This window comes from Argopecten irradians, chromosome 6 (genome assembly GCF_041381155.1).
Source record: "Argopecten irradians isolate NY chromosome 6, Ai_NY, whole genome shotgun sequence".
Taxonomy (NCBI): domain Eukaryota; kingdom Metazoa; phylum Mollusca; class Bivalvia; order Pectinida; family Pectinidae; genus Argopecten; species Argopecten irradians.
The window spans coordinates 44,061,103-44,087,258 of NC_091139.1; the positions used below are offsets into that span (position 1 = coordinate 44,061,103).

General features: G+C 33.1%; 1 protein-coding gene across 1 annotated transcript in view; it reads left to right on the forward strand.

Annotated features, from left to right (window-relative positions):
• Positions 1-3,911: 3,911 nt before the first annotated feature.
• Positions 3,912-26,156, forward strand: part of LOC138326006 (palmitoyltransferase ZDHHC21-like) — a 40,187-nt gene continuing 17,942 nt past the window's right edge. The window contains exons 1-7 of the mRNA XM_069272086.1: positions 3,912-3,958; positions 4,757-5,103; positions 5,589-5,687; positions 5,994-6,105; positions 6,405-6,543; positions 7,050-7,166; positions 21,189-21,235. Of these exons, the coding sequence (XP_069128187.1) occupies positions 4,824-5,103; positions 5,589-5,687; positions 5,994-6,105; positions 6,405-6,543; positions 7,050-7,166; positions 21,189-21,235 (794 nt within the window). The 5' untranslated portion in view covers positions 3,912-3,958; positions 4,757-4,823. The remainder of the gene's footprint in view (positions 3,959-4,756; positions 5,104-5,588; positions 5,688-5,993; positions 6,106-6,404; positions 6,544-7,049; positions 7,167-21,188; positions 21,236-26,156) is intronic.

A 26,156-nucleotide genomic window follows, 5' to 3' on the forward strand; every position in this document is an offset into this window, starting at 1 on the left:
TACATACCAGGACCAATAAATCCAATATATGTAGTGATTTCTACGCAGGAAATGAAAAAAATCGGATTTAAAGCTCAAAAATGGTAATTTTTCAGCAAATTTTCATATGTTGTTTGACGCAGCAAAAATGTTTCCCAACAACAATCTATTATTTCTGATAAGTTTTTTGACCACTTATCAATCAGTTTAAACAACAACAACAACAACAACAAAAACCAATGTTAACATTATATAGGTTCCGGTTATGACGTCATCAAGATGGCCACCTTCTCGAATTTCACTAAAAAATGAAGAATAGTCATAAACTGATATTTTTCAACTAAAGTAGACAAATGTGGTATCAAAATGATCACAATAGAACGACAAATACATATCAGGACCAAATAATCCAATATGTGTAGTGATTTGTACGGAAAAAAAAATAAAAAAAAAAAGCTTTTAAGCTCAAAAATGTGATTTTTCAGCAAATTTTTCATACTTGGCTTGACGCAGCAGAAATGTTTCCCAACAACAAATTATTACTCGTATTCAGTTATTTAAACTCCTATCAATCAGTAAAAACAAAAACAACAACAAAAATATATAGAAATGCGAAAAAAAAGAATTATTGTTATACCCTCAATTTTGTAGATTAGCAGCGTCTCAAAAATAACACAACACCTACTGATAGCGTAACAAATGTAACCTAAGCTAAGCCTGTGTTTCCGTTAATATCATTAACAGTTCCCAAAGCGTTGGTGTCTTCGAAAATGAGCACATTCATTGTTTATTTCCTATGCATAGCATAAGCAAAATGTCAGATGGTCACTACAATGTCACTAATATGTCTTTCACTGGTTCTCAATGATAACCATTATCATTGTGCGTGCTTTCTCGCCTCACTGACCTATCCACTGAAGAGACACGGCATATCTGGTAGCTGGTACATGCAGTCCGAATCAGAGTACTCGAGATATCAGTATCCAATTCGTCGAAAGCCAGATCGACGTCTTCGATGTCGATGAGCTCATGTGACACTGCATTACCAGTGTTTTTCTAGCCTTTTATGACCCATCCATGGCCAGAGTTCATATCAGGAACAACAGTTTCAGGGATGTGGGATCTCTTTCAGATTCTAACATATCGTACGTATATGCTGTTTCAGACTTCTCCGGCATAATGGAAATTACACCAGATGCACATTCTTCCAATGGTGGAATTGGTTCTCCTTAGCACATAACTCCATAATTCGTATGAAGAACTATTCATCAATCGTGTGGACCCTCGTGCAACCATAAATGGCACAGGTGATATCATCGAGGTCATTAATGAGGGCATAAATGTTAAATGTTTTTCATTGGTCTGACTTTTCCCACTCCCTTGAAGGTGCTGGTTGTGTTACATCTGGTGTATGCGCAAAGAGACCATTGAAGACTCTCAAGTAGAAAGTTCTCTAAAGTGCTTTCCAGACTTGGCAAAGAGTGAAACTTCACTGCAGACCTCATTTATGACTTCAAAGAATCCACCTGTGCCACCTATGGTCACTGAGGTTCACAAGAATGAGGAATTGTGCTTCATACGAATTAAGGAGAACAAACTCAACCCTCCGCAGAATGTTGATCTGGTGTCATGCCGGGGAAGTCTGGAGCATCATATACGATATGTGAATCTAGGTGAAACTAGGTTGGAAACAGGAAGAGCTCCCACATCCCTGAAGCCGATGTTTCTAATCTTAACTCTGACCATAGATAGTTGACAAGTTAGAACCACGATGGTAACCCGGTAATGTAATGTCACATCAGGTCACCGAGGTCGAAGACGACACTCTGGCGAGAAAGCATGCACAACGAAAATGATTACCATTAAGAACTAATGAAAGAAATATGTGACACTGTAGTAACCATCTTATATTTCCTTGCGTTATACACAGGAAATAAACAATGGATGTGCTCATTCTAAAAGACACAATATGTTTCGAAAAGTGCCATGGTATTTACGGAACTTTAATTTGATACCCTATAGCTATTAGTTAGCGTTTTGCTGTAATAATTCAGTTTGAGAGGCTACTAGTCAACAAAATTTCGAACATGAAAATGGATTATTTTGAAGTCCCACTTAGATATTCAGCCAACTTTAAATTCAAATTTGTTAAGATATAAATCGTCAATAGCCAATGTTATATTCAGGAAATTCCAAGACACCAGGAAAATGTAGTGTTAGCGGTTTGGAAAAAATAACAATCATATGCCGCATCCGGTGATGTTTTCTAAACCAAGTGATGGTATAACATTTCTCTTTTGCATTTCTATATATTTTTGTTGTTGTTGTTTTAACCGATTGATAAGAGGTCAAATAACTGATTGTGAATAATAATTTGTTGTTGGGAAACAATTTTGCTGTGTCAAGCCAAATATGAAAAAATGCTGAAAAAATACCATTTTTGAGCTTAAAATATTATTTTTTTCATTTCCTGCGTTCAAATCACTAGATATATTGGATTATTTGGTCCTGACATGTATTTGTTGTTCTATTGTGGTCATTTTGATGCCTAATTGTCTACTTCAGTTGAAAAATGTCAATGTTATGACTATTTTTCAATTTTTAGTGAAATTCGAGATGGCGGCCATCTTAATGACGTCATAACCGGAAGTTCATCCCAACTTGGGCAATGTTAACATTTGGATTTGTGATCAGTGGGTCATCAGGGTTCAGAAAAATATTGGTTCGGAGGTTTGGGGGGGGGAGCATGTTGGACCCTCCTAGCCCATGGCCTAATATGTTCCTGATAAACGAGTTCTTTCAAAATGGTAAAGTGATGGATTGATGGATCGATGACGTCATTGTGTAGATTGTCGGTTTTGGTTTTGTATTATCGATTTAGCTTACCTTCTGCAAATTTCCATTCCAATGATCCTAAATATTTCTTTAAATGTCCGTCCATGTTTTATTTATCAAGCGTATATGGAAAGCCAAAATGCCCTGTACTCATAGAGCCATGTTGATCCAAAATACAACTTTAAACTTTATAAAACTTAAATGCATGCCATAAAATGTCTTGCATATAAGGTATCTTATATGATTTAGAAGTATTTTGATGGGACCAACCTTGATCAATGCCTGAATAAATGACACATTTATTTTGCTTGCCATTGTCATAGCTGCATACTCAGTGTATATTTTGTTAGGCTATTTTCGGACAATGTAACTATTATCGACTAGAACATGAGAAAATATGCAAAATTCAAGAAAACGCATGAAATAAAAAGCAAGATGCCACTCCAGATTTAAATACTTGACTCTTAAAGACATAGGAGTTAAGTTGAAGTTCTTGCTGTTTGCTTGCTGGATGTGGCGCAGTGGTAGAAGGCGCAGGTATGTTTGGCTAGGCGATTGGGTGCCGTAGATCGTGAGTTCGAGGCCCGGATAGGCACGAGTCAACAAATTGTCATGCTTTGTTAAATTGTGTTTCTTTGATATTTTATGTTATCAAGGACGTATACTTATAAATCCTTGGTGTTATATACAATTCATATTATATTAAAATAGAAATTAAGACTTGAAACATGTTTCTAATAATAAAATTGATACAGTATTATGAATTTCACACATATATATATATCGTTAACGTTAGTTGGCCTTTCGAGAACAAGAGCAGAATTTTTGATAATTAACAGTGATCATGAGACGCTTTTAAGAACTCACAATGCAATTTGTTTATTGAAGCCATTGACAACGAGATAACTGTTATGCAGATTCAAACTCGACTGCACTCTTCTACTTATAGTGAATATAACTTCCGATCATTCGATTTGAAGTCTTCTTGGAAAACTAGAAATCCGGAAATAAAGTTACCGCACGTGTCTAGATTTATAAACACTTGTCGCTGAAACGCTTCATAATTTTGTATGTCCGTTACAAACTTTCTACGGACCAGAATATTCTACGAAAGTTTTGAGCTTGTTTGTTTCCTTGAAAACGGGTGAGTCTGTGCATGTTTGCATGATTTATTCACTCGTGTCATACTTAGTTTCACATTTACAGTGATTCCTGGCTTTAATATGCGCTAAGGAGTAAGCTCAATTATATTTGATAATCTCTAGTGTAGCGCTCAGTAACAATCACACAATCAGGTGTACGCATTCAATTTCATAGGTTTTCGCCATTACTGGGCGAGTTAGGGATATATGAAGTTTGGATGTGATACTCAGATATCCATGTGATATTTCTTTATGTAAACATTGCTAGACATTGCTTGATTTCCAGTAGACTCTTTATGAACTGCGAAATGCGTACTGTATATGAATTACAGAAAAAATTAAATGATCAATACATGTACGGTATTATCTACAGGACTATAATTAGCTAGAGATGTTAGTCACATTTACACAAAACAACACAATCATCATTTATGTTTATGTTTTAATTTTCACACAGACTCCATAGTATTAAAATAACAAATATAGTAATTCGTTTCCCTGAATTTGTTTTTGAAGTAGGGGAGACAATCTAATGAAGCTGAGAAATTTCCAACAGCCCCCCCCCCCCCATGTCACAAAAATATAATGGTTAGTTAAAAAAAAGAGTTGCTTTTGAATGTGGACTGTCCCATGACTATACTTGTTTTCATTATGAGACGGGTCAAAAGTAGGGGTTTTTCACCGGACATTTATTTTGCAAGTCTGTGTTTATCCGCTATGGTACACACCCAAAGGCTACACAATCTAGAAAGACACTGAATGGTTTGATGAATAATTTTCATTATTTCCTGTTATTTCAGATGATGTCGTATAACATGAATATATTCTGTGAAATTCTGTGTTAGTAAATTCTCAAGATATAGAAACATGAAAGGAGAGGAGGATACAGCGATCCTAATTGGGACTCCAATGGCAGCTAAAGGAATTGATTTCCCCAAACAACCACCTCCATCCAGTGATTATTCAAGCAACATTATGATTAGACGTATACCATTACTTGGTCGAATCCATTTTGTAAATGATACCATGGGTATTTTGACTTTAGCATTCACAACACTGTACTGGATATATGGGACCAGTGTGGGTTTATTTATAATACTGCTGCCACGCTACCACGATGGTCAAGTGTCCGTATTATTTGTCATTGGTAAGTTCACATCCTTCTCAGCAATTTTCATGGTAAATCCAATGCCCTTTAAAGAATTTGTGCTTACCATTGTCAGCTGTGAATCTGTGATGTTCTTATTGGCTTGCTTCTATGTGTATGTCCTGGTCGAAATCACTACTTTTCAACTTTCCCATGCCAGCTATTGTGTATAAGGAATTATAGATGAAATGAATTATTATACATGCATTCATTTTTTATTTGTAACCGTTACCAAAATTATGCTCGTCCAATGTCATAATTTTATTTTATTTCTCATAAAGCAGTAAAATATATTGGTATGGATCTTTGAATTTTTTCATTACATACCGTATTAACATCTAGATATACCCGAAAAAAATCAATCAAGTATTATTTTGCTTCTCCTAGATATCCAATTAATAAAGCTGCAGGATTTCAGTGAAGCAGCATTGCTATATAGATATATATATCCCATAGTAACATTCTTTTTACATTTCATTTTCTAGGTTATTCCTTTATTGCCCTGAGTTGTATTGTTGCTTTGTTCCGGTCTTCGACCACCAATCCTGGACGAGTTCCCCTACTAGAGGACTTATCAGGCACAGGTAAGAATGGACTGGTCCGTTCTTTTTAAAATATGATAATTTAAATGAAATTATGAAATAGTTGGATTAGTTAGATCATTACAATGACATGACCTATTATTTACGAAATTGTGTTTTAAAATGTGAAGTACATTTTTATATTACTTTATTTGTTGAATAACTCATTTTAATTGACTGTAACAAATTTTTTAAAAGTCCAGCTCTATTTTTCAATAGTGACAAAGAGATAAGTACACCCTATTGTTCTTATAGATTTCCATAGCCATTCTGTACTACATGTATGTCATACTTTTATTTTATAATTAGATACTACTGAATGGAATTTTTGTGCCAAGTGCCAAAGAAAGCGGCCACATCGAGCACATCATTGCCGGCGCTGCCAACAGTGTGTTTTGAGGATGGACCATCACTGTCCATGGTTAGTATTCTAGACTTGAATCTGTATGTTAAAGGGAGGTAATGAATAGCAAAAAATGGAGATAAGCTAGAAAGGTCAAATAATTAAGGGGAGATAATCTTTTGTTTCCAAACATATAACCAAAGATTATTTTTTCTCTTTAATTTAAACAGTTATGTAGAAAGAAAAAACACTACCAATATTTACAGCTGCTGCTTAATTTTATGATCAGAAGGGGAGATCAGCTAGAAAGTCAATTATCAAGGGGAGATATCCTATTGTTTCCAAACATATAACCAAAGATGTTTTTTCCTCTTCAGGATAAACAATTGTGTAGGAGAGGAGAACCACTACCTGTTTCTACAGCTGCTGTTTTATTCTGCTCTCCTTAGTATGAGTGCCTTTGTCTTATGCCAGCTACATTTCTGGTACTTTCCTCCCTGTATTACATGTGATAAGGTGAGTTATAAGGACATTTCTGGTACTTCCCTCCCTGTATTACATGTGATAAGGTAAGTTATTAGGACATTTCTGGTACTTCCCTCCCTGTATTACATGTGATAAGGTAAGTTATTAGGACATTTCTGGTACTTCCCTCCCTGTATTACATGTGATAAGGTAAGTTATTAGGACATTTCTGGTACTTCCCTCCCTGTATTACATGTGATAGGTAAGTTATTAGGATATTTCTGGTACTTCCCTCTCTGTATTACATGTGATAGGTAAGTTATTAGGATATTTCTGGTACTTCACTCTCTGTATTACATGTGATAGGTAAGTTATTAGGATATTTCTGGTACTTCCCTCCCTGTATTACATGTGATAAGGTAAGTTATTAGGACATTTCTGGTACTTTCCTCCCAGTATTACGTTCCATAATGGATTTGTTATATTGTAGCATATGGCTTATTATGTATGATAGATAATGATCCCCATATGATATTTTTATGTCGTATTTGTTACAGACTTCATTCTTCATCAAACACAGTCTGTGGTTCTGTTACCTACTGACCATCATGGGAGTGGCGATGGGAGCTTTCATGGCCGCCAACCTGATGGGTCAACACTTTAACCTTATCATGGTATAATTCAATTTTGCTTGTTACGAGCATTTTCATTGGCTTAAAAATTTACTTTATCAGCCCATAAAGGAAAAAATGGCGTCGCCGTTTATAACGTTGCTTCTGATTGGCTAAGATGACGGCTTCGCGGTTTATTTAGAGTACACTCAGATTTTTGTGTTATATCTCCATAACATAAAAAATATATTCAAGTTAATCCTTAAATGTAACTTCTCATTAGGTAGTAGTCAGTGTCTGTCTGTTCATCCACAATTTGTGTCTGGAGATTTCTTGTAAAGAATTATGCTAATTGTTTTGAACTGCACATATTAATAATTGATAGTATGTAGATGTGCAATAGGGGTTTGAATTTTTCCGAAATTTTTCTGCCATGACCCCTAAAGTGTTGAATTCCCCCCCCCCCCCAAAAAAAGAAGAAAACCTGATTTTACGATGCAAATTAGTACACATGAGTTGGGTGGTCCGGTGGTGTAGTGGTTAAGCTGCTCGCCTTTCACCTAGCTGGCCGGGGTTCGATCCCCGGCATGGATGTGAAAAGGTTAGGGGTCACCTGTCCGATCACGTGGGTTTTCTCCGGGCACTCCGGTTTCCTCTCACACGAAGACCCCTCGTGCGCTGCCATCCTGGCCATCAAGAGTGATTTACATAAGTTGTATAACTTGTTTCTCAATCGATGTAAAATAAATAAAGTTTATATTTATATTTTATACACATGAGTTTTAAATTGGGACACTGAATATCATGGTTATAGTTTTGAAGTGGTCTGGATATCCAAAATGGCTTCAGAGGCCCTTAAGCGGGTCAACATTTTAAAATCTTACGCTATTTCCTTATTAAATAGTTAATGCAAAATCATTACCAAAACAAATCATACAAAATTATCTATCAAAATAGCAAATCTTTACCAAAACAAAATTAGCTACCAAAAAAAAGATCATACAAAATTAGCTACCAAAATGAAAAATCTATAAAAGTACATCGTTAAAAACCATCTACCATAACTTATCTACTAAACATATCAATCGTCTACCAAAAAAGATCATAAACAATGATTCAGGTATATATTACATAGCCATGACATACTTTGTCAATACCACATCATTCATTTTGACTCTCACTAATGAGGTGATGACAAGAAAATGATTCTAAACAACTCAAAACAAATCTTTATGTATGTGAGAATAATAATCTTACATCTGTCACACAGATATAGAAATCTCTACCCTTATGTATGTGAGAATAATAATCTTACAAGAGTCTGTCAAACAGATATAGAAATCTCTACCCTTATGTATGTGAGAATAATAATCTTACACGAGTCTGTCAAACAGATATAGAAATCTCTACCCTTATGTATGTGAGAATAATAATCTTACATCTGTCAAACAGATATAGAAATCTCTACCCTTATGTATGTGAGAATAATAATCTTACAAGTCTGTCAAACAGATATAGAAATCTCTACCCTTATGTATGTGAGAATAATAATCTTACAGTCTGTCAAACAGATATAGAAATCTCTACCCTTATGTATGTGAGAATAATAATCTTACCATCTGTCAAACAGATATAGAAATCTCTACCCTTATGTATGTGAGAATAATAATCTTACATCTGTCAAACAGATATAGAAATCTCTACCCTTATGTATGTGAGAATAATAATCTTACACAGTCTGTCAAACAGATATAGAAATCTCTACCCTTATGTATGTGAGAATAATAATCTTACAACAGATATCATGTCAAATCAATCATATAGAAATCTCTACCCTTATGTATGTGAGAATAATAATCTTACATCTGTCAAACAGATATAGAAATCTCTACCCTTATGTATGTGAGAATAATAATCTTACAGTCTGTCAAACAGATATAGAAATCTCTACCCTTATGTATGTGAGAATAATAATCTTACATCTGTCAAACAGATATAGAAATCTCTACCCTTATGTATGTGAGAATAATAATCTTACATCTGTCAAACAGATATAGAAATCTCTACCCTTATGTATGTGAGAATAATAATCTTACATCTGTCAAACAGATATAGAAATCTCTACCCTTATGTATGTGAGAATAATAATCTTACATCTGTCAAACAGATATAGAAATCTCTACCCTTATGTATGTGAGAATAATAATCTTACATCTGTCAAACAGATATAGAAATCTCTACCCTTATGTATGTGAGAATAATAATCTTACATCTGTCAAACAGATATAGAAATCTCTACCCTTATGTATGTGAGAATAATAATCTTACATCTGTCAAACAGATATAGAAATCTCTACCCTTATGTATGTGAGAATAATAATCTTACACGAGTCTGTCAAACAGATATAGAAATCTCTACCCTTATGTATGTGAGAATAATAATCTTACATCTGTCAAACAGATATAGAAATCTCTACCCTTATGTATGTGAGAATAATAATCTTACATCTGTCAAACAGATATAGAAATCTCTACCCTTATGTATGTGAGAATAATAATCTTACATCTGTCAAACAGATATAGAAATCTCTACCCTTATGTATGTGAGAATAATAATCTTACATCTGTCAAACAGATATAGAAATCTCTACCCTTATGTATGTGAGAATAATAATCTTACATCTGTCAAACAGATATAGAAATCTCTACCCTTATGTATGTGAGAATAATAATCTTACACGAGTCTGTCAAACAGATATAGAAATCTCTACCCTTATGTATGTGAGAATAATAATCTTACACGAGTCTGTCAAACAGATATAGAAATCTCTACCCTTATGTATGTGAGAATAATAATCTTACACAGTCTGTCAAACAGATATAGAAATCTCTACCCTTATGTATGTGAGAATAATAATCTTACATCTGTCAAACAGTAATAGAAATCTCTACCCTTATGTATGTGAGAATAATAATCTTACACGAGTCTGTCAAACAGATATAGAAATCTCTACCCTTATGTATGTGAGAATAATAATCTTACACGAGTCTGTCAAACAGATATAGAAATCTCTACCCTTATGTATGTGAGAATAATAATCTTACATCTGTCAAACAGATATAGAAATCTCTACCCTTATGTATGTGAGAATAATAATCTTACCTCTGTCAAACAGATATAGAAATCTCTACCCTTATGTATGTGAGAATAATAATCTTACATCTGTCAAACAGATATAGAAATCTCTACCCTTATGTATGTGAGAATAATAATCTTACATCTGTCAAACAGATATAGAAATCTCTACCCTTATGTATGTGAGAATAATAATCTTACACGAGTCTGTCAAACAGATATAGAAATCTCTACCCTTATGTATGTGAGAATAATAATCTTACATCTGTCAAACAGATATAGAAATCTCTACCCTTATGTATGTGAGAATAATAATCTTACATCTGTCAAACAGATATAGAAATCTCTACCCTTATGTATGTGAGAATAATAATCTTACATCTGTCAAACAGATATAGAAATCTCTACCCTTATGTATGTGAGAATAATAATCTTACATCTGTCAAACAGATATAGAAATCTCTACCCTTATGTATGTGAGAATAATAATCTTACATCTGTCAAACAGATATAGAAATCTCTACCCTTATGTATGTGAGAATAATAATCTTACATCTGTCAAACAGATATAGAAATCTCTACCCTTATGTATGTGAGAATAATAATCTCACATCTGTCAAATAGATATAGAAATCTCTACCCTTATGTATGTGAGAATAATAATCTTACATCTGTCAAACAGATATAGAAATCTCTACCCTTATGTATGTGAGAATAATAATCTTACAAATCTCTACCCTTACAAATCTTACATGAGTCTGTCAAACAGATATAGAAATCTCTACCCTTATGTATGTGAGAATAATAATCTTACATCTGTCAAACAGATATAGAAATCTCTACCCTTATGTATGTGAGAATAATAATCTTACATCTGTCAAACAGATATAGAAATCTCTACCCTTATGTATGTGAGAATAATAATCTTACACGAGTCTGTCAAACAGATATAGAAATCTCTACCCTTATGTATGTGAGAATAATAATCTTACATCTGTCAAACAGATATAGAAATCTCTACCCTTATGTATGTGAGAATAATAATCTTACACGAGTCTGTCAAACAGATATAGAAATCTCAACCCTTATGTATGTGAGAATAATAATCTTAAATCTGTCAAACAGATATAGAAATCTCTACCCTTATGTATGTGAGAATAATAATCTTACACGAGTCTGTCAAACAGATATAGAAATCTCTACCCTTATGTATGTGAGAATAATAATCTTACACGAGTCTGTCAAACAGATATAGAAATCTCTACCCTTATGTATGTGAGAATAATAATCTTACATCTGTCAAACAGATATAGAAATCTCTACCCTTATGTATGTGAGAATAATAATCTTACATCTGTCAAACAGATATAGAAATCTCAACCCTTATGTATGTGAGAATAATAATCTTACATCTGTCAAACAGATATAGAAATCTCTACCCTTATGTATGTGAGAATAATAATCTTACATCTGTCAAACAGATATAGAAATCTCTACCCTTATGTATGTGAGAATAATAATCTTACATCTGTCAAACAGATATAGAAATCTCTACCCTTATGTATGTGAGAATAATAATCTTACATCTGTCAAACAGATATAGAAATCTCTACCCTTATGTATGTGAGAATAATAATCTTACATCTGTCAAACAGATATAGAAATCTCTACCCTTATGTATGTGAGAATAATAATCTTACATCTGTCAAACAGATATAGAAATCTCTACCCTTATGTATGTGAGAATAATAATCTTACATCTGTCAAACAGATATAGAAATCTCTACCCTTATGTATGTGAGAATAATAATCTTACATCTGTCAAACAGATATAGAAATCTCTACCCTTATGTATGTGAGAATAATAATCTTACATCTGTCAAACAGATATAGAAATCTCTACCCTTATGTATGTGAGAATAATAATCTTACATCTGTCAAACAGATATAGAAATCTCTACCCTTATGTATGTGAGAATAATAATCTTACACGAGTCTGTCAAACAGATATAGAAATCTCTACCCTTATGTATGTGAGAATAATAATCTTAAATCTGTCAAACAGATATAGAAATCTCTACCCTTATGTAATTTGAGAATAATAATCTTACACGAGTCTGTCAAACAGATATAGAAATCTCTACCCTTATGTATGTGAGAATAATAATCTTACACGAGTCTGTCAAACAGATATAGAAATCTCTACCCTTATGTATGTGAGAATAATAATCTTACATCTGTCAAACAGATATAGAAATCTCTACCCTTATGTATGTGAGAATAATAATCTTACATCTGTCAAACAGATATAGAAATCTCTACCCTTATGTATGTGAGAATAATAATCTTACATCTGTCAAACAGATATAGAAATCTCTACCCTTATGTATGTGAGAATAATAATCTTACACGAGTCTGTCAAACAGATATAGAAATCTCTACCCTTATGTATGTGAGAATAATAATCTTACACGAGTCTGTCAAACAGATATAGAAATCTCTACCCTTATGTATGTGAGAATAATAATCTTACATCTGTCAAACAGATATAGAAATCTCTACCCTTATGTATGTGAGAATAATAATCTTACATCTGTCAAACAGATATAGAAGAAATCTCTACCCTTATGTATGTGAGAATAATAATCTTACAGTCTGTCAAACAGATATAGAAATCTCTACCCTTATGTATGTGAGAATAATAATCTTACATCTGTCAAACAGATATAGAAATCTCTACCCTTATGTATGTGAGAATAATAATCTTACATCTGTCAAACAGATATAGAAATCTCTACCCTTATGTATGTGAGAATAATAATCTTACACGAGTCTGTCAAACAGATATAGAAATCTCTACCCTTATGTATGTGAGAATAATAATCTTACATCTGTCAAACAGATATAGAAATCTCTACCCTTATGTATGTGAGAATAATAATCTTACATCTGTCAAACAGATATAGAAATCTCTACCCTTATGTATGTGAGAATAATAATCTTACACGAGTCTGTCAAACAGATATAGAAATCTCTACCCTTATGTATGTGAGAATAATAATCTTACATCTGTCAAACAGATATAGAAATCTCTACCCTTATGTATGTGAGAATAATAATCTTACATCTGTCAAACAGATATAGAAATCTCTACCCTTATGTATGTGAGAATAATAATCTTACATCTGTCAAACAGATATAGAAATCTCTACCCTTATGTATGTGAGAATAATAATCTTACACGAGTCTGTCAAACAGATATAGAAATCTCTACCCTTATGTATGTGAGAATAATAATCTTACGAATCTACTCTGTCAAACAGATATAGAAATCTCTACCCTTATGTATGTGAGAATAATAATCTTACACGAGTCTGTCAAACAGATATAGAAATCTCTACCCTTATGTATGTGAGAATAATAATCTTACATCTGTCAAACAGATATAGAAATCTCTACCCTTATGTATGTGAGAATAATAATCTTACACGAGTCTGTCAAACAGATATAGAAATCTCTACCCTTATGTATGTGAGAATAATAATCTTACATCTGTCAAACAGATATAGAAATCTCTACCCTTATGTATGTGAGAATAATAATCTTACATCTGTCAAACAGATATAGAAATCTCTACCCTTATGTATGTGAGAATAATAATCTTACATCTGTCAAACAGATATAGAAATCTCTACCCTTATGTATGTGAGAATAATAATCTTACATCTGTCAAACAGATATAGAAATCTCTACCCTTATGTATGTGAGAATAATAATCTTACACATCTGTCAAACAGATATAGAAATCTCTACCCTTATGTATGTGAGAATAATAATCTTTACATCTGTCAAACAGATATAGAAATCTCTACCCTTATGTATGTGAGAATAATAATCTTACACGAGTCTGTCAAACAGATATAGAAATCTCTACCCTTATGTATGTGAGAATTATACCTACTTACACCTATGTATGTGAGAATAATAATCTTACATCTGTCAAACAGATATAGAAATCTCTACCCTTATGTATGTGAGAGAATAATAATCTGTCAAACAGAAAGAAATCTACCCTTATGTATGTGAGAATAATAATCTTAATCTGTCAAACAGATATAGAAATCTCTACCCTTATGTATGTGAGAATAATAATCTTACATCTGTCAAACAGATATAGAAATCTCTACCCTTATGTATGTGAGAATAATAATCTTACATCTGTCAAACAGATATAGAAATCTCTACCCTTATGTATGTGAGAATAATAATCTTACATCTGTCAAACAGATATTAGATATAGAAATCTCTACCCTTATGTATGTGAGAATAATAATCTTACATCTGTCAAACAGATATAGAAATCTCTACCCTTATGTATGAGTGAGATATAATAATCTCTTACATCTGTCAAACAGATATAGAAATCTCTACCCTTATGTATGTGAGAATAATAATCTTACACGATCTGTCAAACAGATATAGAAATCTCTACCCTTATGTATGTGAGAATAATAATCTTACATCTGTCAAACAGATATAGAAATCTCTACCCTTATGTATGTGAGAATAATAATCTTACACGAGTCTGTCAAACAGATATAGAAATCTCTACCCTTATGTATGTGAGAATAATAATCTTACACGAGTCTGTCAAACAGATATAGAAATCTCTACCCTTATGTATGTGAGAATAATAATCTTACATCTGTCAAACAGATATAGAAATCTCTACCCTTATGTATGTGAGAATAATAATCTTACATCTGTCAAACAGATATAGAAATCTCTACCCTTATGTATGTGAGAACAATAATCTTACACGAGTCTGTCAAACAGATATAGAAATCTCTACCCTTATGTATGTGAGAATAATAATCTTACATCTGTCAAACAGATATAGAAATCTCTACCCTTATGTATGTGAGAATAATAATCTTACATCTGTCAAACAGATATAGAAATCTCTACCCTTATGTATGTGAGAATAATAATCTTACATCTGTCAAACAGATATAGAAATCTCTACCCTTATGTATGTGAGAATAATAATCTTACATCTGTCAAACAGATATAGAAATCTCTACCCTTATGTATGTGAGAATAATAATCTTACACGAGTCTGTCAAACAGATATAGAAATCTCTACCCTTATGTATGTGAGAATAATAATCTTACATCTGTCAAACAGATAAAGAAATCTCTACCCTTATGTATGTGAGAATAATAATCTTACATAAGTCTGTCAAACAGATATAGAAATCTCTACCCTTATGTATATGAGAATAGGTAAACCTCTGGTTAATCGAACCGCCGGATAGTTCGAACACACAATTTTTTCCAGAAAAACGGTAATTTTTTAGCTAGTGATACTTCGAACACTGACTTTTTATAATCAATCCTATTTCGGAAAGTTCGAACACGTCAAATTATGAACGTAAAGTAAGATTTCTGTCGGCAAATCAGCGCAATGGGGTCCCCAAAAATGGTGATATATTTTGCATATTGCAACAGTTTTTGATGGTTTTGAATAAAGATTGTATAAATGATCATTATAATGACCATACGACATATAAGCAATGAACATTTTAAGTATATATCGTAGACAAAGCAGCAAGGCCAAATGTTTAATCTTAGGCCCCGACAATGTATATTTAAATTCGCTGTATGTGATGGAAACACGTGGAAGAAATCGCCAATGTCTGTTAAGTCCAATCTAGATACAGATATCAGTTTAAAGGCCCATTACCTTTCCGGAGCAAAATATAAAGGTTTCTTAAAAAAACATTAATTGCATCAGAAAATGCGTACCGATGACCTAAAATAAGGTTACGACACCAAGCATATGCAAGATTTCCTGCGTAATATATGAAAACAGTGGAGAGTCAATTCGCTGTTTTGCCGTCTGGCGCAGTGATAGTCAACTACCGCCCGGTATTTAGGACGACGGCGGGAAACATAATACGACCCGCGTTATGAAAATAAACATTTTATTTATTTTAATCAAATCGTTCAGAAGGTGATGATAAATGTAGTATTAACGGTAAGTTAATAATTTTTAGGACTCTACAAAATTATCGATCTTATTTTACATTCCCATTTTAAAAATTTAAAACCGTTTCGGAAAGGTAGTGGGCCTTTAAGTCGACTTTAAAATATGCATTCAGTCTATCTTTAGTCAGCCGATCAAGGTGTTAAATTACCTGTAAACATGTGCCTCACGCAGGCTTGGACAGGCCAGTTACGAGGTGTCACAGTGAGCATCAAAAGCCAGCTGCTGGGTCACAGCAAGTGGGTATGATTGCATATTCAGCTCCAGCCAAAACAATCCACGTGTTGGGTAATTAAACAATAGATACAGGTTTAAAGTAGTTATGTAATTTTAGAAGCAGACAATATGCAATCAGTTTAGTCACAGTGCGATTGGGACCTTATTTTACGAACTGAATGTAAACAAATATTTTCAACAGCAGTTTCATAAATGCAACCGGACTTTCTTTAACTAAAAAAGTAAATGAATAAATTTACGTTTGTTACGAAATATAACAAAGATCTAACTAGATTTTCTGTGGTTTATATAAAGTTTCTATCTCAGTTAACGGACGTCGATGTAAATTCTAGGCCGCGATTGTGCTGTTTGGGGCCTTGTCCACGTACACATATGCATGCGACTTCTGCTTCGCAATTAATTATAAATTCACAAATTAAATGCTTATGTTTGCGAGAAAATTATTGAATATATTATCTACACGAGACTAAATATTTTTCCTATAGATTTTCTGCCCGTTAAGGCCCATAGATTTTCTGCCTTACATTGCTTATGCCAGGTACATCGGTACTCAAAACTGATTTTTACCGATTTCAACTCGGATAGTTCGAACTCACGATTTTTTCCTGAAGCTTAATTTCGGATAATTCGAACTGGTCCATCAATATTTATTTAATTTTGTTCAAACTAACCGAAGGTTTACCGTAATAATCTTACATGAGTAACAGATATAGAAATCTCTACCCTTATGTATGTGAGAATAATAATCTTACATCTGTCAAACAAATATAGAAATCTCTACCCTTATGTATGTGAGAATAGTAAACATACTTAATTTAGCAGTAGTTTTATTTTAGCGGTTTTTGCGCTGTCTTTGAAGTGCTAATTTTGTTCAGTGCTAAATTTTTTAAAAGGGTATTCCCGTTATTAAACCACCGAATTTCGCTAATTTATTTGTGCTGAAAGTTGAGTGCGCTAAAATGAGTACATTTAAAATAGATTAATAGAATCTTTCCCTACCTAGAGGGTGTGACAACAAAATCACAACACGAGGGGTAATTCATGAATGCCTAACCCAAGGCATGACGAGGGTTGGACATTCAGGAATTCCCCCCAGGGTTGTGATTTTTCTGTCACACCCTCATAGGTAGGGAATGATTCTTTTTCTCCCATATACAAAAGAAAAAGAAGAGATAATAGCCTAAAAAGAAGCATTTTCACTGCGATATGAACACGGTTCTGTCGTCTGAATGTCAATATTGATGACATCATCGAGAATGAACGCCACGGTTACACCGCATGAAGTCATGACGTAGCGCATGCAATCTGTCATACCCTAGAGGTTGACAGAGAAATCTCCCATGGCTAAAAACGGTGACAAATCGGTGAATGATGGGAGAACATAGATTTCATAGGAAGATTGTTTAATTGTTATATTTATATTATGAACTCTTTTTGGGGGCTGTGTTTTTAAATTATTTAAGTTAGATTAAAAATACTGTCTATCAACGACGGTATACTCCACTAGATGGAACAGCCATTTTGATGGTGATTAGTTAACATTACCATGTCAACATTAGAGGCTCCGTAATGGTCACGTTTTGGGTGTCATTTATATCCACATAAATTTCACTTGGTTAATTTATATGGTAGAAATAACAAGTGAATGTAAATAAATTGAAATATTACAATAGGTTATAATTATTAGAATGGGAAAAAAATGCTAAAAAGAACAGTCATAAAGCTCATGATAAATATATATAGATTGCTTCCCTAACATTCATGCTAAGTTACTCAGCTATGAGTGTAAGAAATGGTTATGGGCCTCTTGTTTACTTCTGTGCTGACCCTTTCATCTCTCAAAGTGTTTTATTGTGCTGACCCTTTCATCTCTCAAAGTGTTTTATTTTAGTTATTTACTTCTGTATCTTATTGTGCTGACCCTTTCATCTCTCAAAGTGTTTTATTGTGCTGACCCTTTCATCTCTCAAAGTGTCTTATTGTGCTGACCCTTTCATCTCTCAAAGTGTTTTATTGTGCTGACCCTTTCATCCCTCAAAGTGTCTTATTGTGCTTACCCTTTCATCTCTCAAAGTGTCTTATTGTGCTGACCCTTTCATCTCTCAAAGTGGTTTTTTTTTAGTTATTTACTTCTGTGTCTATTTGTGCTGACCCTTTCATCTCTCAAAGTGTTTTTTTTCAGTTATTTACTTCTGTGTCTATTTGTGCTGACCCTTTCATCTCTCAAAGTGTTTTATTTTAGTTATTTACTTCTGTGTCTATTTGTGCTGACCCTTTCATCTCTCAAAGTGTTTTATTGTGCTGACCCTTTCATCTCTCAAAGCGTTTTATTGTGCTGACCCTTTCATCTCTCAAAATGTTTTATTGTGCTGACCCTTTCATCTCTCAAAGTGTCTTATTGTGCTTACCCTTTCATCTCTCAAAGTGTTTTATTTTGGTTACCTTCCTTTGTATAGTGGAAATACAATTCTGTTCCAAATGACTCGTTAAAGGTAGAAAAAAGCTTTTGGCTGATGAAATAAAATCTTTGACATGGATGATATTAAGGGAGATGCGATTTGTTTGTTTTTTTGTGGTCTTTTCATAATTTAAATAAAACTAATGATGTACATGTACTTCATGTGCTTGTGATAATGTGATGGATTGGAAATGAAATATTTAACATTTAGTGTAGATACCTTGAAACAGTATGTTCAGCAGAAAATCTTTTAATGAGTGTGACATGGATTACATTAGTAGCTTATATATAAGATTAAATATTTAGATCATATCATACAAGTATTATGACAGCAGCAGTTATTATGTTTGGAGTAATTCAGTTTCAGAAATATATGAAGTTACTATAAATTTTTAAATAGACATCTTTCACATCTTTACTAATTATTATGAGCAAGCTTTTCTCTACATCTTGGGAGATGAAGACTAGTTTTCAGTATTGTACAAGTTATCTCCCTTAGGACCTTGTGGTGTTATCTGTTTTTAAACATTATACACCTCTTCTAATTTGTATTTCTGGTACTGGTACTCCATGTAGATCTTTGTTTTTGTTAGTTTTCTTATTAAATTTGGCCTTATAATGCCATTTAAAATTTATTTGTAGCATTTATTAAATTATTAACATTCTTGGATGTTATTTTTCAGTATTTTCGTCATAAACATAATTGTACACTGGTTGTTGTTATTTATGTGGGATGGCTATAGGTTATTTTGTGTATGTCCTATTAACAGCCAGGGTCATTTAAGGATGTGTCAAGTTTAGATGGTTGAGGAAAGCCAGAGAACTTGGAGAAAAAACACCAACCAACAATCATTGCTGGACAATGTAGGATATAGTGTACAAATAATAGACATGTACCTAAATATATAAGAGTTATGATTGTCTGATAGGTTTTACTGACAAAAAAGTCAATATTACCAGGTAAATGTTCACTATAATGAATATCTGCCATACACATAATAGGTGAGGAATATTGATGCCTTTGTCATGAAATAAGGGCATATCATATAGTACTGGTGTTATCTCGACCTGCTTCAGTCTGTCCCAATACAATCTCATTATATTGTGAAGGATTTCAAGTTATATATCTGAGTATACTATAAAGATATTTATAAGAACATCACAGTATCTAAAACTTTATTTTTCTATCAGACATCAAAAATCGCCATTTTATTTCTCCGTATATCCATGCAGTATGTTATTACATAGCACTGCTAGATTTAACATCAATTTAAAGTGTAAGTTTTATATACCGTCTATCTCTTTACGGTTTTATTGCAGGAAACTTAGGTCATAGGAGGAAGTTATTAGTTTTACGAGTTTGCTTACGTAGTCATTCCAAATTACAACCACTGACTCTGAAAGTCTGGGCATATCTGGGAGGTGACTGGGTTAATATGTGGCCTTATACTAGGTACTTCGGAATCTATCTGACATGCTTTTGCCAATTTGTCTCTGAGGGCAGATCCTTCACGCTTGTTGTTCTGTCTACAAAAATTCAATTACATTGTATTGTCACTAGTGCATTCAGTGGAGCGTACTATTGTTGGAATCCTGACAAGAACTTGTATTACTCATTGTTAATCAGTGTTGTCCATGTTGTACATGTTCTGTAGTAGACACACAGGTTATGGTAGTAACATTTAACTCATCATGGCTTGGAACTAGAACATAGAATAAATAAAAATAAACTTGAATTCTTTTAACACTGTCTGGAATAGTTTGCGCTAAAATGATGAGGATACTCCCTGTAAATAATATTTATAGATTCAGAAGATGTTATATGAATTACGATTTGAATTTTTTTTCATTGTTGTAGTTAAGATGTCCAACATTCTACCACTAGCCCTCCATTTTGGGGTTAAAGTGGTTGAATGGTTAAGATGTCCAACATTCTACCACTAGCTTTCCACCTCAAGGTAACAGTTGCTGAATGGTTATTTTGTCTAGAATTATACCACTAGTCCCCATTTCTAGTCATAAGTTAGACAATATATTAACCATGCCAGTTTCTGGGTTTTCATCAGTTTCTTTTTTCTGTATGTACTCAGATTTTTCTGCACTTTCAAAGTTTTGTTCTTTCCAAAATGGCCATGACTGATATTTTGATTGCACATAAAACAGAAATGAAAAATATTATTAAAGCCAGTGTTTGTTCCTTTCCAGGACCGGACCACGTTAGAAAACATGGGACCGATGCCACCTCTCTCAGAGTAAGTTATTTTATTTTGACTTCATTTACTGACTTTGTTTTCTTTTGTTTTGAAATAAAAACTAACATTGTTTAATTCTACGTTGTTTTTATAAAACAGTCCTGTTATATTATATTTTTTCCAGTTTAGATTGTACAAACTGTCTTTTTATCCGGTAGTGTTTTTGGTCCCACTTTTTTCAGACTATTGAACATATAGACCCCTAGAAATCATACTCAAAATCCCCAGCAGCACACAAACTAAAACAGTAATGTTAAATAAGATTTTACCTAGCGAAAATCTACTACTTAGGTTGTTTAATTCCCTAATATGTATATGGTTCATTTTTATAACCTATAACCTTGATATTGACATGCTTTTTGTGATTAAGAAATCTCTGTATTTTTTCTATCAGACATATGTTTGGTATCTGTTTTTATCAACTAAAATATTAAAGGGAATTCAGTCTAAGAGTGCATTAAAATTTGCACATATATCGAAACAATCCAGTTCTAATGGAAGTTAGAATAGTTGGTATTACTGTGATATGCCAGAAAAGCCCACTGTGGTGAAATGTGTTTGAAATATTCAAACTTGCTCGCTTTCCGCAATTGTACATTGTGGTCGGATGTCTTGTATGCTGAGCCCTGTCCCGTGCCTGTGGAGTAAAGCTTTTGCCTGAAACTACTCAAATCGCTCTTACAGCAGTGTGCTTACCTTCTTAGGTGCATGTTCTTGTCTAAAAAAAACCAACTTCATAAAATCCCCTGTGGTTATTTATTTTATTTGTTTAACTTACATCACACCGGCTCGAGTATGGGCACAGTGTATATATTGTACCTGCTGAATAGTATTGCTACGGTATCAACTAAATAACTGAACAAAGTCGTGGATTTTGTCAACACTTTTCATAAGGAATGTAGAACAATACATTTATGCTATATTTTGCTGCCTGGTTATGTAACAGAATTAGCCTCACTTAATTGTCCCTTTAAAGGAAATATTTTCTTTGTTATAAAATAAAACTCTACAGTGATAGGTGTAACTGTAGCTTCAGTTAGCTGGATACATTGTAACTTTAAGGTACAGCACATTCATTTTCATAAATTTTGAATAAAGTGTTCTTACTAAATATCCTTATGACATATTGTGATATTTCTATAGATAGTGAATCAAGGCTTTATAATGGGAAAGCAGTTTCATATCAAAATTTTGATATCAAATTAGATTCGTGTGTGATAGTAGTCCAATTCAAGATGTTGATAACACAATGGTCAGGATTTGACAGCTGCTGTGAAATATGTATCTTTGTTCGCGGTGCCATCACATTGTGTAATCGACGTCCGTGTTGCATATGTCCTGATCATCAGATAAGCTTTAATGAACAGCGCAAATCAAAACATCGGAAGAGGTTAAAATTAGAATCCATAATACGCTAGTAAGTAGATCTCGTGAAATTAGATAAAGAAAAGTCATATTTTCATATCGATATAATTAGAAATTACTTGACGAAAGAAAATGCATTAAGAAGAGACAGAAAAGATATTAATGTCAAGACGCTACTCAATAACAAATATCATTCCTGATTACAACAAATATTGGAGGAAAGTTGCGGTTAGAGTTTTTGAAGGAGCTTTCTTGTGTTTTGATTATTTGTCATATAACTTTACTGATAAAGAAAATTAGAAATAAATGTTATCAGATGTTTTAATATAATTGTACATATGGCAAAGTGTATTCAATCTCTAATGGTTTATAGTTTGAGGTGAAGGTATGGATGATTTTATTTGGGACATTAATGTCATACAGAATTATTTGGGAGTGAGACATTCTCTTGATACACCAGTTTTCTTGTTATATGACAGACTGAGTTTAAATTTCAAATTTTATAGAAAAATTTTATACTTGTTCATATAATTTCTTTTCACTGATTACGTTCAATTTTTTATTACTTCTTGATTTTATCAATATGAAATATTTTGCAAACTTTATTATGTATTCTATTAGATTCCAGTAGCTCTGATAAAGTTGTTGTATGATCAGTTAATTTAAGAGTAATTGATAAGCTATAAGGTTTGAATAAGTTGAGAGTAGTTTATTAAATTATAAGGTATGAATCAGATGAGAAATCAGATGAGAGTAGTTGATGAATCAGTTGAGAGTAGTTGATGAATCAGTTGGGAGTAGTTGATGAAGTATAAGGTATGGAGAAGTTGAGAGAAGTTGATGAAGTTATAAGGTATGGAGAAGTTGAGAGTAGTTGATGAAGTATAAGGTATGGAGAAGTTGAGAGAAGTTGATGAAGTTATAAGGTATGAATAAGTTGAGAGTAGTTAATGAAGTTTTGGTATGAATCAGTTGAGAATTGTTGATGAAGTTATAAGGTATGAAAAATTTTACTCAAGGAAACATGATGTTGAGTATTGTGACAGATAAAAGTACATATTCGCTAATTACTTCAGTAATTATAAAATTCTGTATTTGTGAAATTTAACCACAATAATGAATGGTATGTAGGAGTTAAGTCCCTTTACATTTATCCCCCCTCTTTAATGACCTTTCACACAAAGCTTAGGTAAATTGGTGGAAGTTTTAGAGATTAATGATTTAGTAACGAATATAAAAACAATCTCTGATTAATGTGCAAAACTGACATTTAACTGGGTGTTTATACACATAACGGAGGCTAATAGCTTGGCACTCACTAAATGTCTAATGCAGGATTTAAAACAGTTTACAAGAAATTATTTTATTAAATTGAAAATTAGTCTTCTTAAACAACTCTCATGTGTGGATGGCATGTAAAAATAGATGGATAAACCCTTAAGAGCTCTCCAAGTGAAATCAAATTATATTCTTTCGACTCTTTTCAGTCGTTAAATCTGTTATCTCAATGGGCTGAATTGCTTTCCTCTTTTCTAGGGATTTCTGAGGGGTAAATATTTAATATATGTCCCGAAGTGATGGCTCCTTTTAATAATTATCTCGTAAACAAGAAGGTGTGAAATTTCACGTGTTACATTGGTAGGACTACTCAAGCTAGCTGAATATTGCGTTATGTCAAAATTGCTCTTTAGAAAGGAAAAACAGATAAAACTGGAAAGGAACCTGTTGAGTTATCAGTGGTGCTTCTGCGGTGTTCGCAGCGCATTGCGTAGTCAGGTGGTCTATTCTGAGATCAAGGCAGATACACGGCTTAATTACATTATGCATTATCTCATAGCTTCAGCATGTATAAATGTGTGGATATATATCTTTTTCCTCCCAGGAGACTGTGGGAAAATTTCATCCTCAAGAATGTTGAGATTTAGTTTTTAGTTGAAGGGGTCCTGTGTCTTTAGACTTCTATACCAATAAATAACAGGTTAGATGGAAGGGTTTTAGAATCAATTTGTTTTCTGAAATGATGAAGTTATTTTTGGTTTTAATATGGCATGTCCTATTTAGAATGATCTCTCAGATCAAATTAATGGTAGTCACCAATAATATTTTTGTGTTTGATAATTTGGAATGCAATGAATTTTACATTGCATGTTGATTATAATCTTGATAGATGATTGAATATAAACTTGTTACTTGAGGATTGTTTGTTTTATGATTAATTAATTTGTTGTGTTTGAGTTATGTTAGTTACCTGAGCATGAGTTATCTCCCATTAAGTGTATGTTCTTATTGGTTACTTTACCTCAGTATATTATTAAGTAATTTTAGTTTCTTTTTTTGGCTACAAATGTAATTGTGCCCTTTCGGGTATTTCTAATTTATATCACCTATCAGATAAGGCAATGTGATTTGTCTTCATTATCTATTAGGTAAGGTTAAATTATCTCCCTTTTCACCAGGAGTTATCTCCCTCAGCAAGTTTTTCAGCAGGATTTGCCGCCTTTATCATTTATGTCAATATGAATTATCTCCCTTTCAATTTTATTCAGCAGAATTTATTCCCCCTAACAGCTTATTCACTACGAGGAGTAATATCACTTATCAGCTCAGTCAACATGAGTTATCTCCCTTATCATTTTAGTTAGCAGGACTAATCTCCCTTTCAAATTCAGTCAATAGTGGTTATATCATTGATATAATGTGACTGAATAAGCTCTTCTACTACCAATTAATTCAACAAGCCCTATCCCCTAGTTAACATAGATACCGGTACCCTCCTTTATTCATTTGTTTAGCATGAGTTATCTCCCTTAACATTTATTGAGCATTGTTAATCTATGTTATCCATTCAGATATTATCGTTATCAGTTCAGTCAGTTTTATCCAATGCCTGTTAAATGATGACTTAAGATCCCTGGACAAACAGGTAGAATGTTGTGTAGATGACAGTAGATGACAGTTCACCCAAGTGAAAATGTTAGCAAAACCTATATACATTCATGTATTACATTCCTACCTAGAATTCCTCTATACATAAAGGTAAATCTCTACCAACTTTGTATATGACATTCCTACCTAACATTTCTATATACATACAGGTGAATCTCTACGTACTTTGTACCTAACATTCCTAAATACATACAGGTAATTCTCTACCAACTTTGTACCTAACATTCCTATAGATACAGGTAAATCTCTACCAACTTTGTATCTGACATTCCTATATACATACAGGTAAATCTCTACTAACTTTGTATTTCCTACCTAATATTCCTATATACATGCAGGTAAATCTCTACCAACGTTGTATCTAACATTCCTACCTAACATTCCTATAAATACAGGTAAATCTCTACCAACTTTGTATCTAACATTCCTATATACATACAGGTAAATCTCTACCAACGTTGTATCTGTCATTCCTATATACATACAGGTAAATCTCTACTAGCTTTGTATTTCCTACCTAATATTCCTATGTACATACAGGTAAATCTCTGCCAACTTTGTATCTAACATTCCTATATACATACAGGTAAATCTCTACAAACCTTGTATC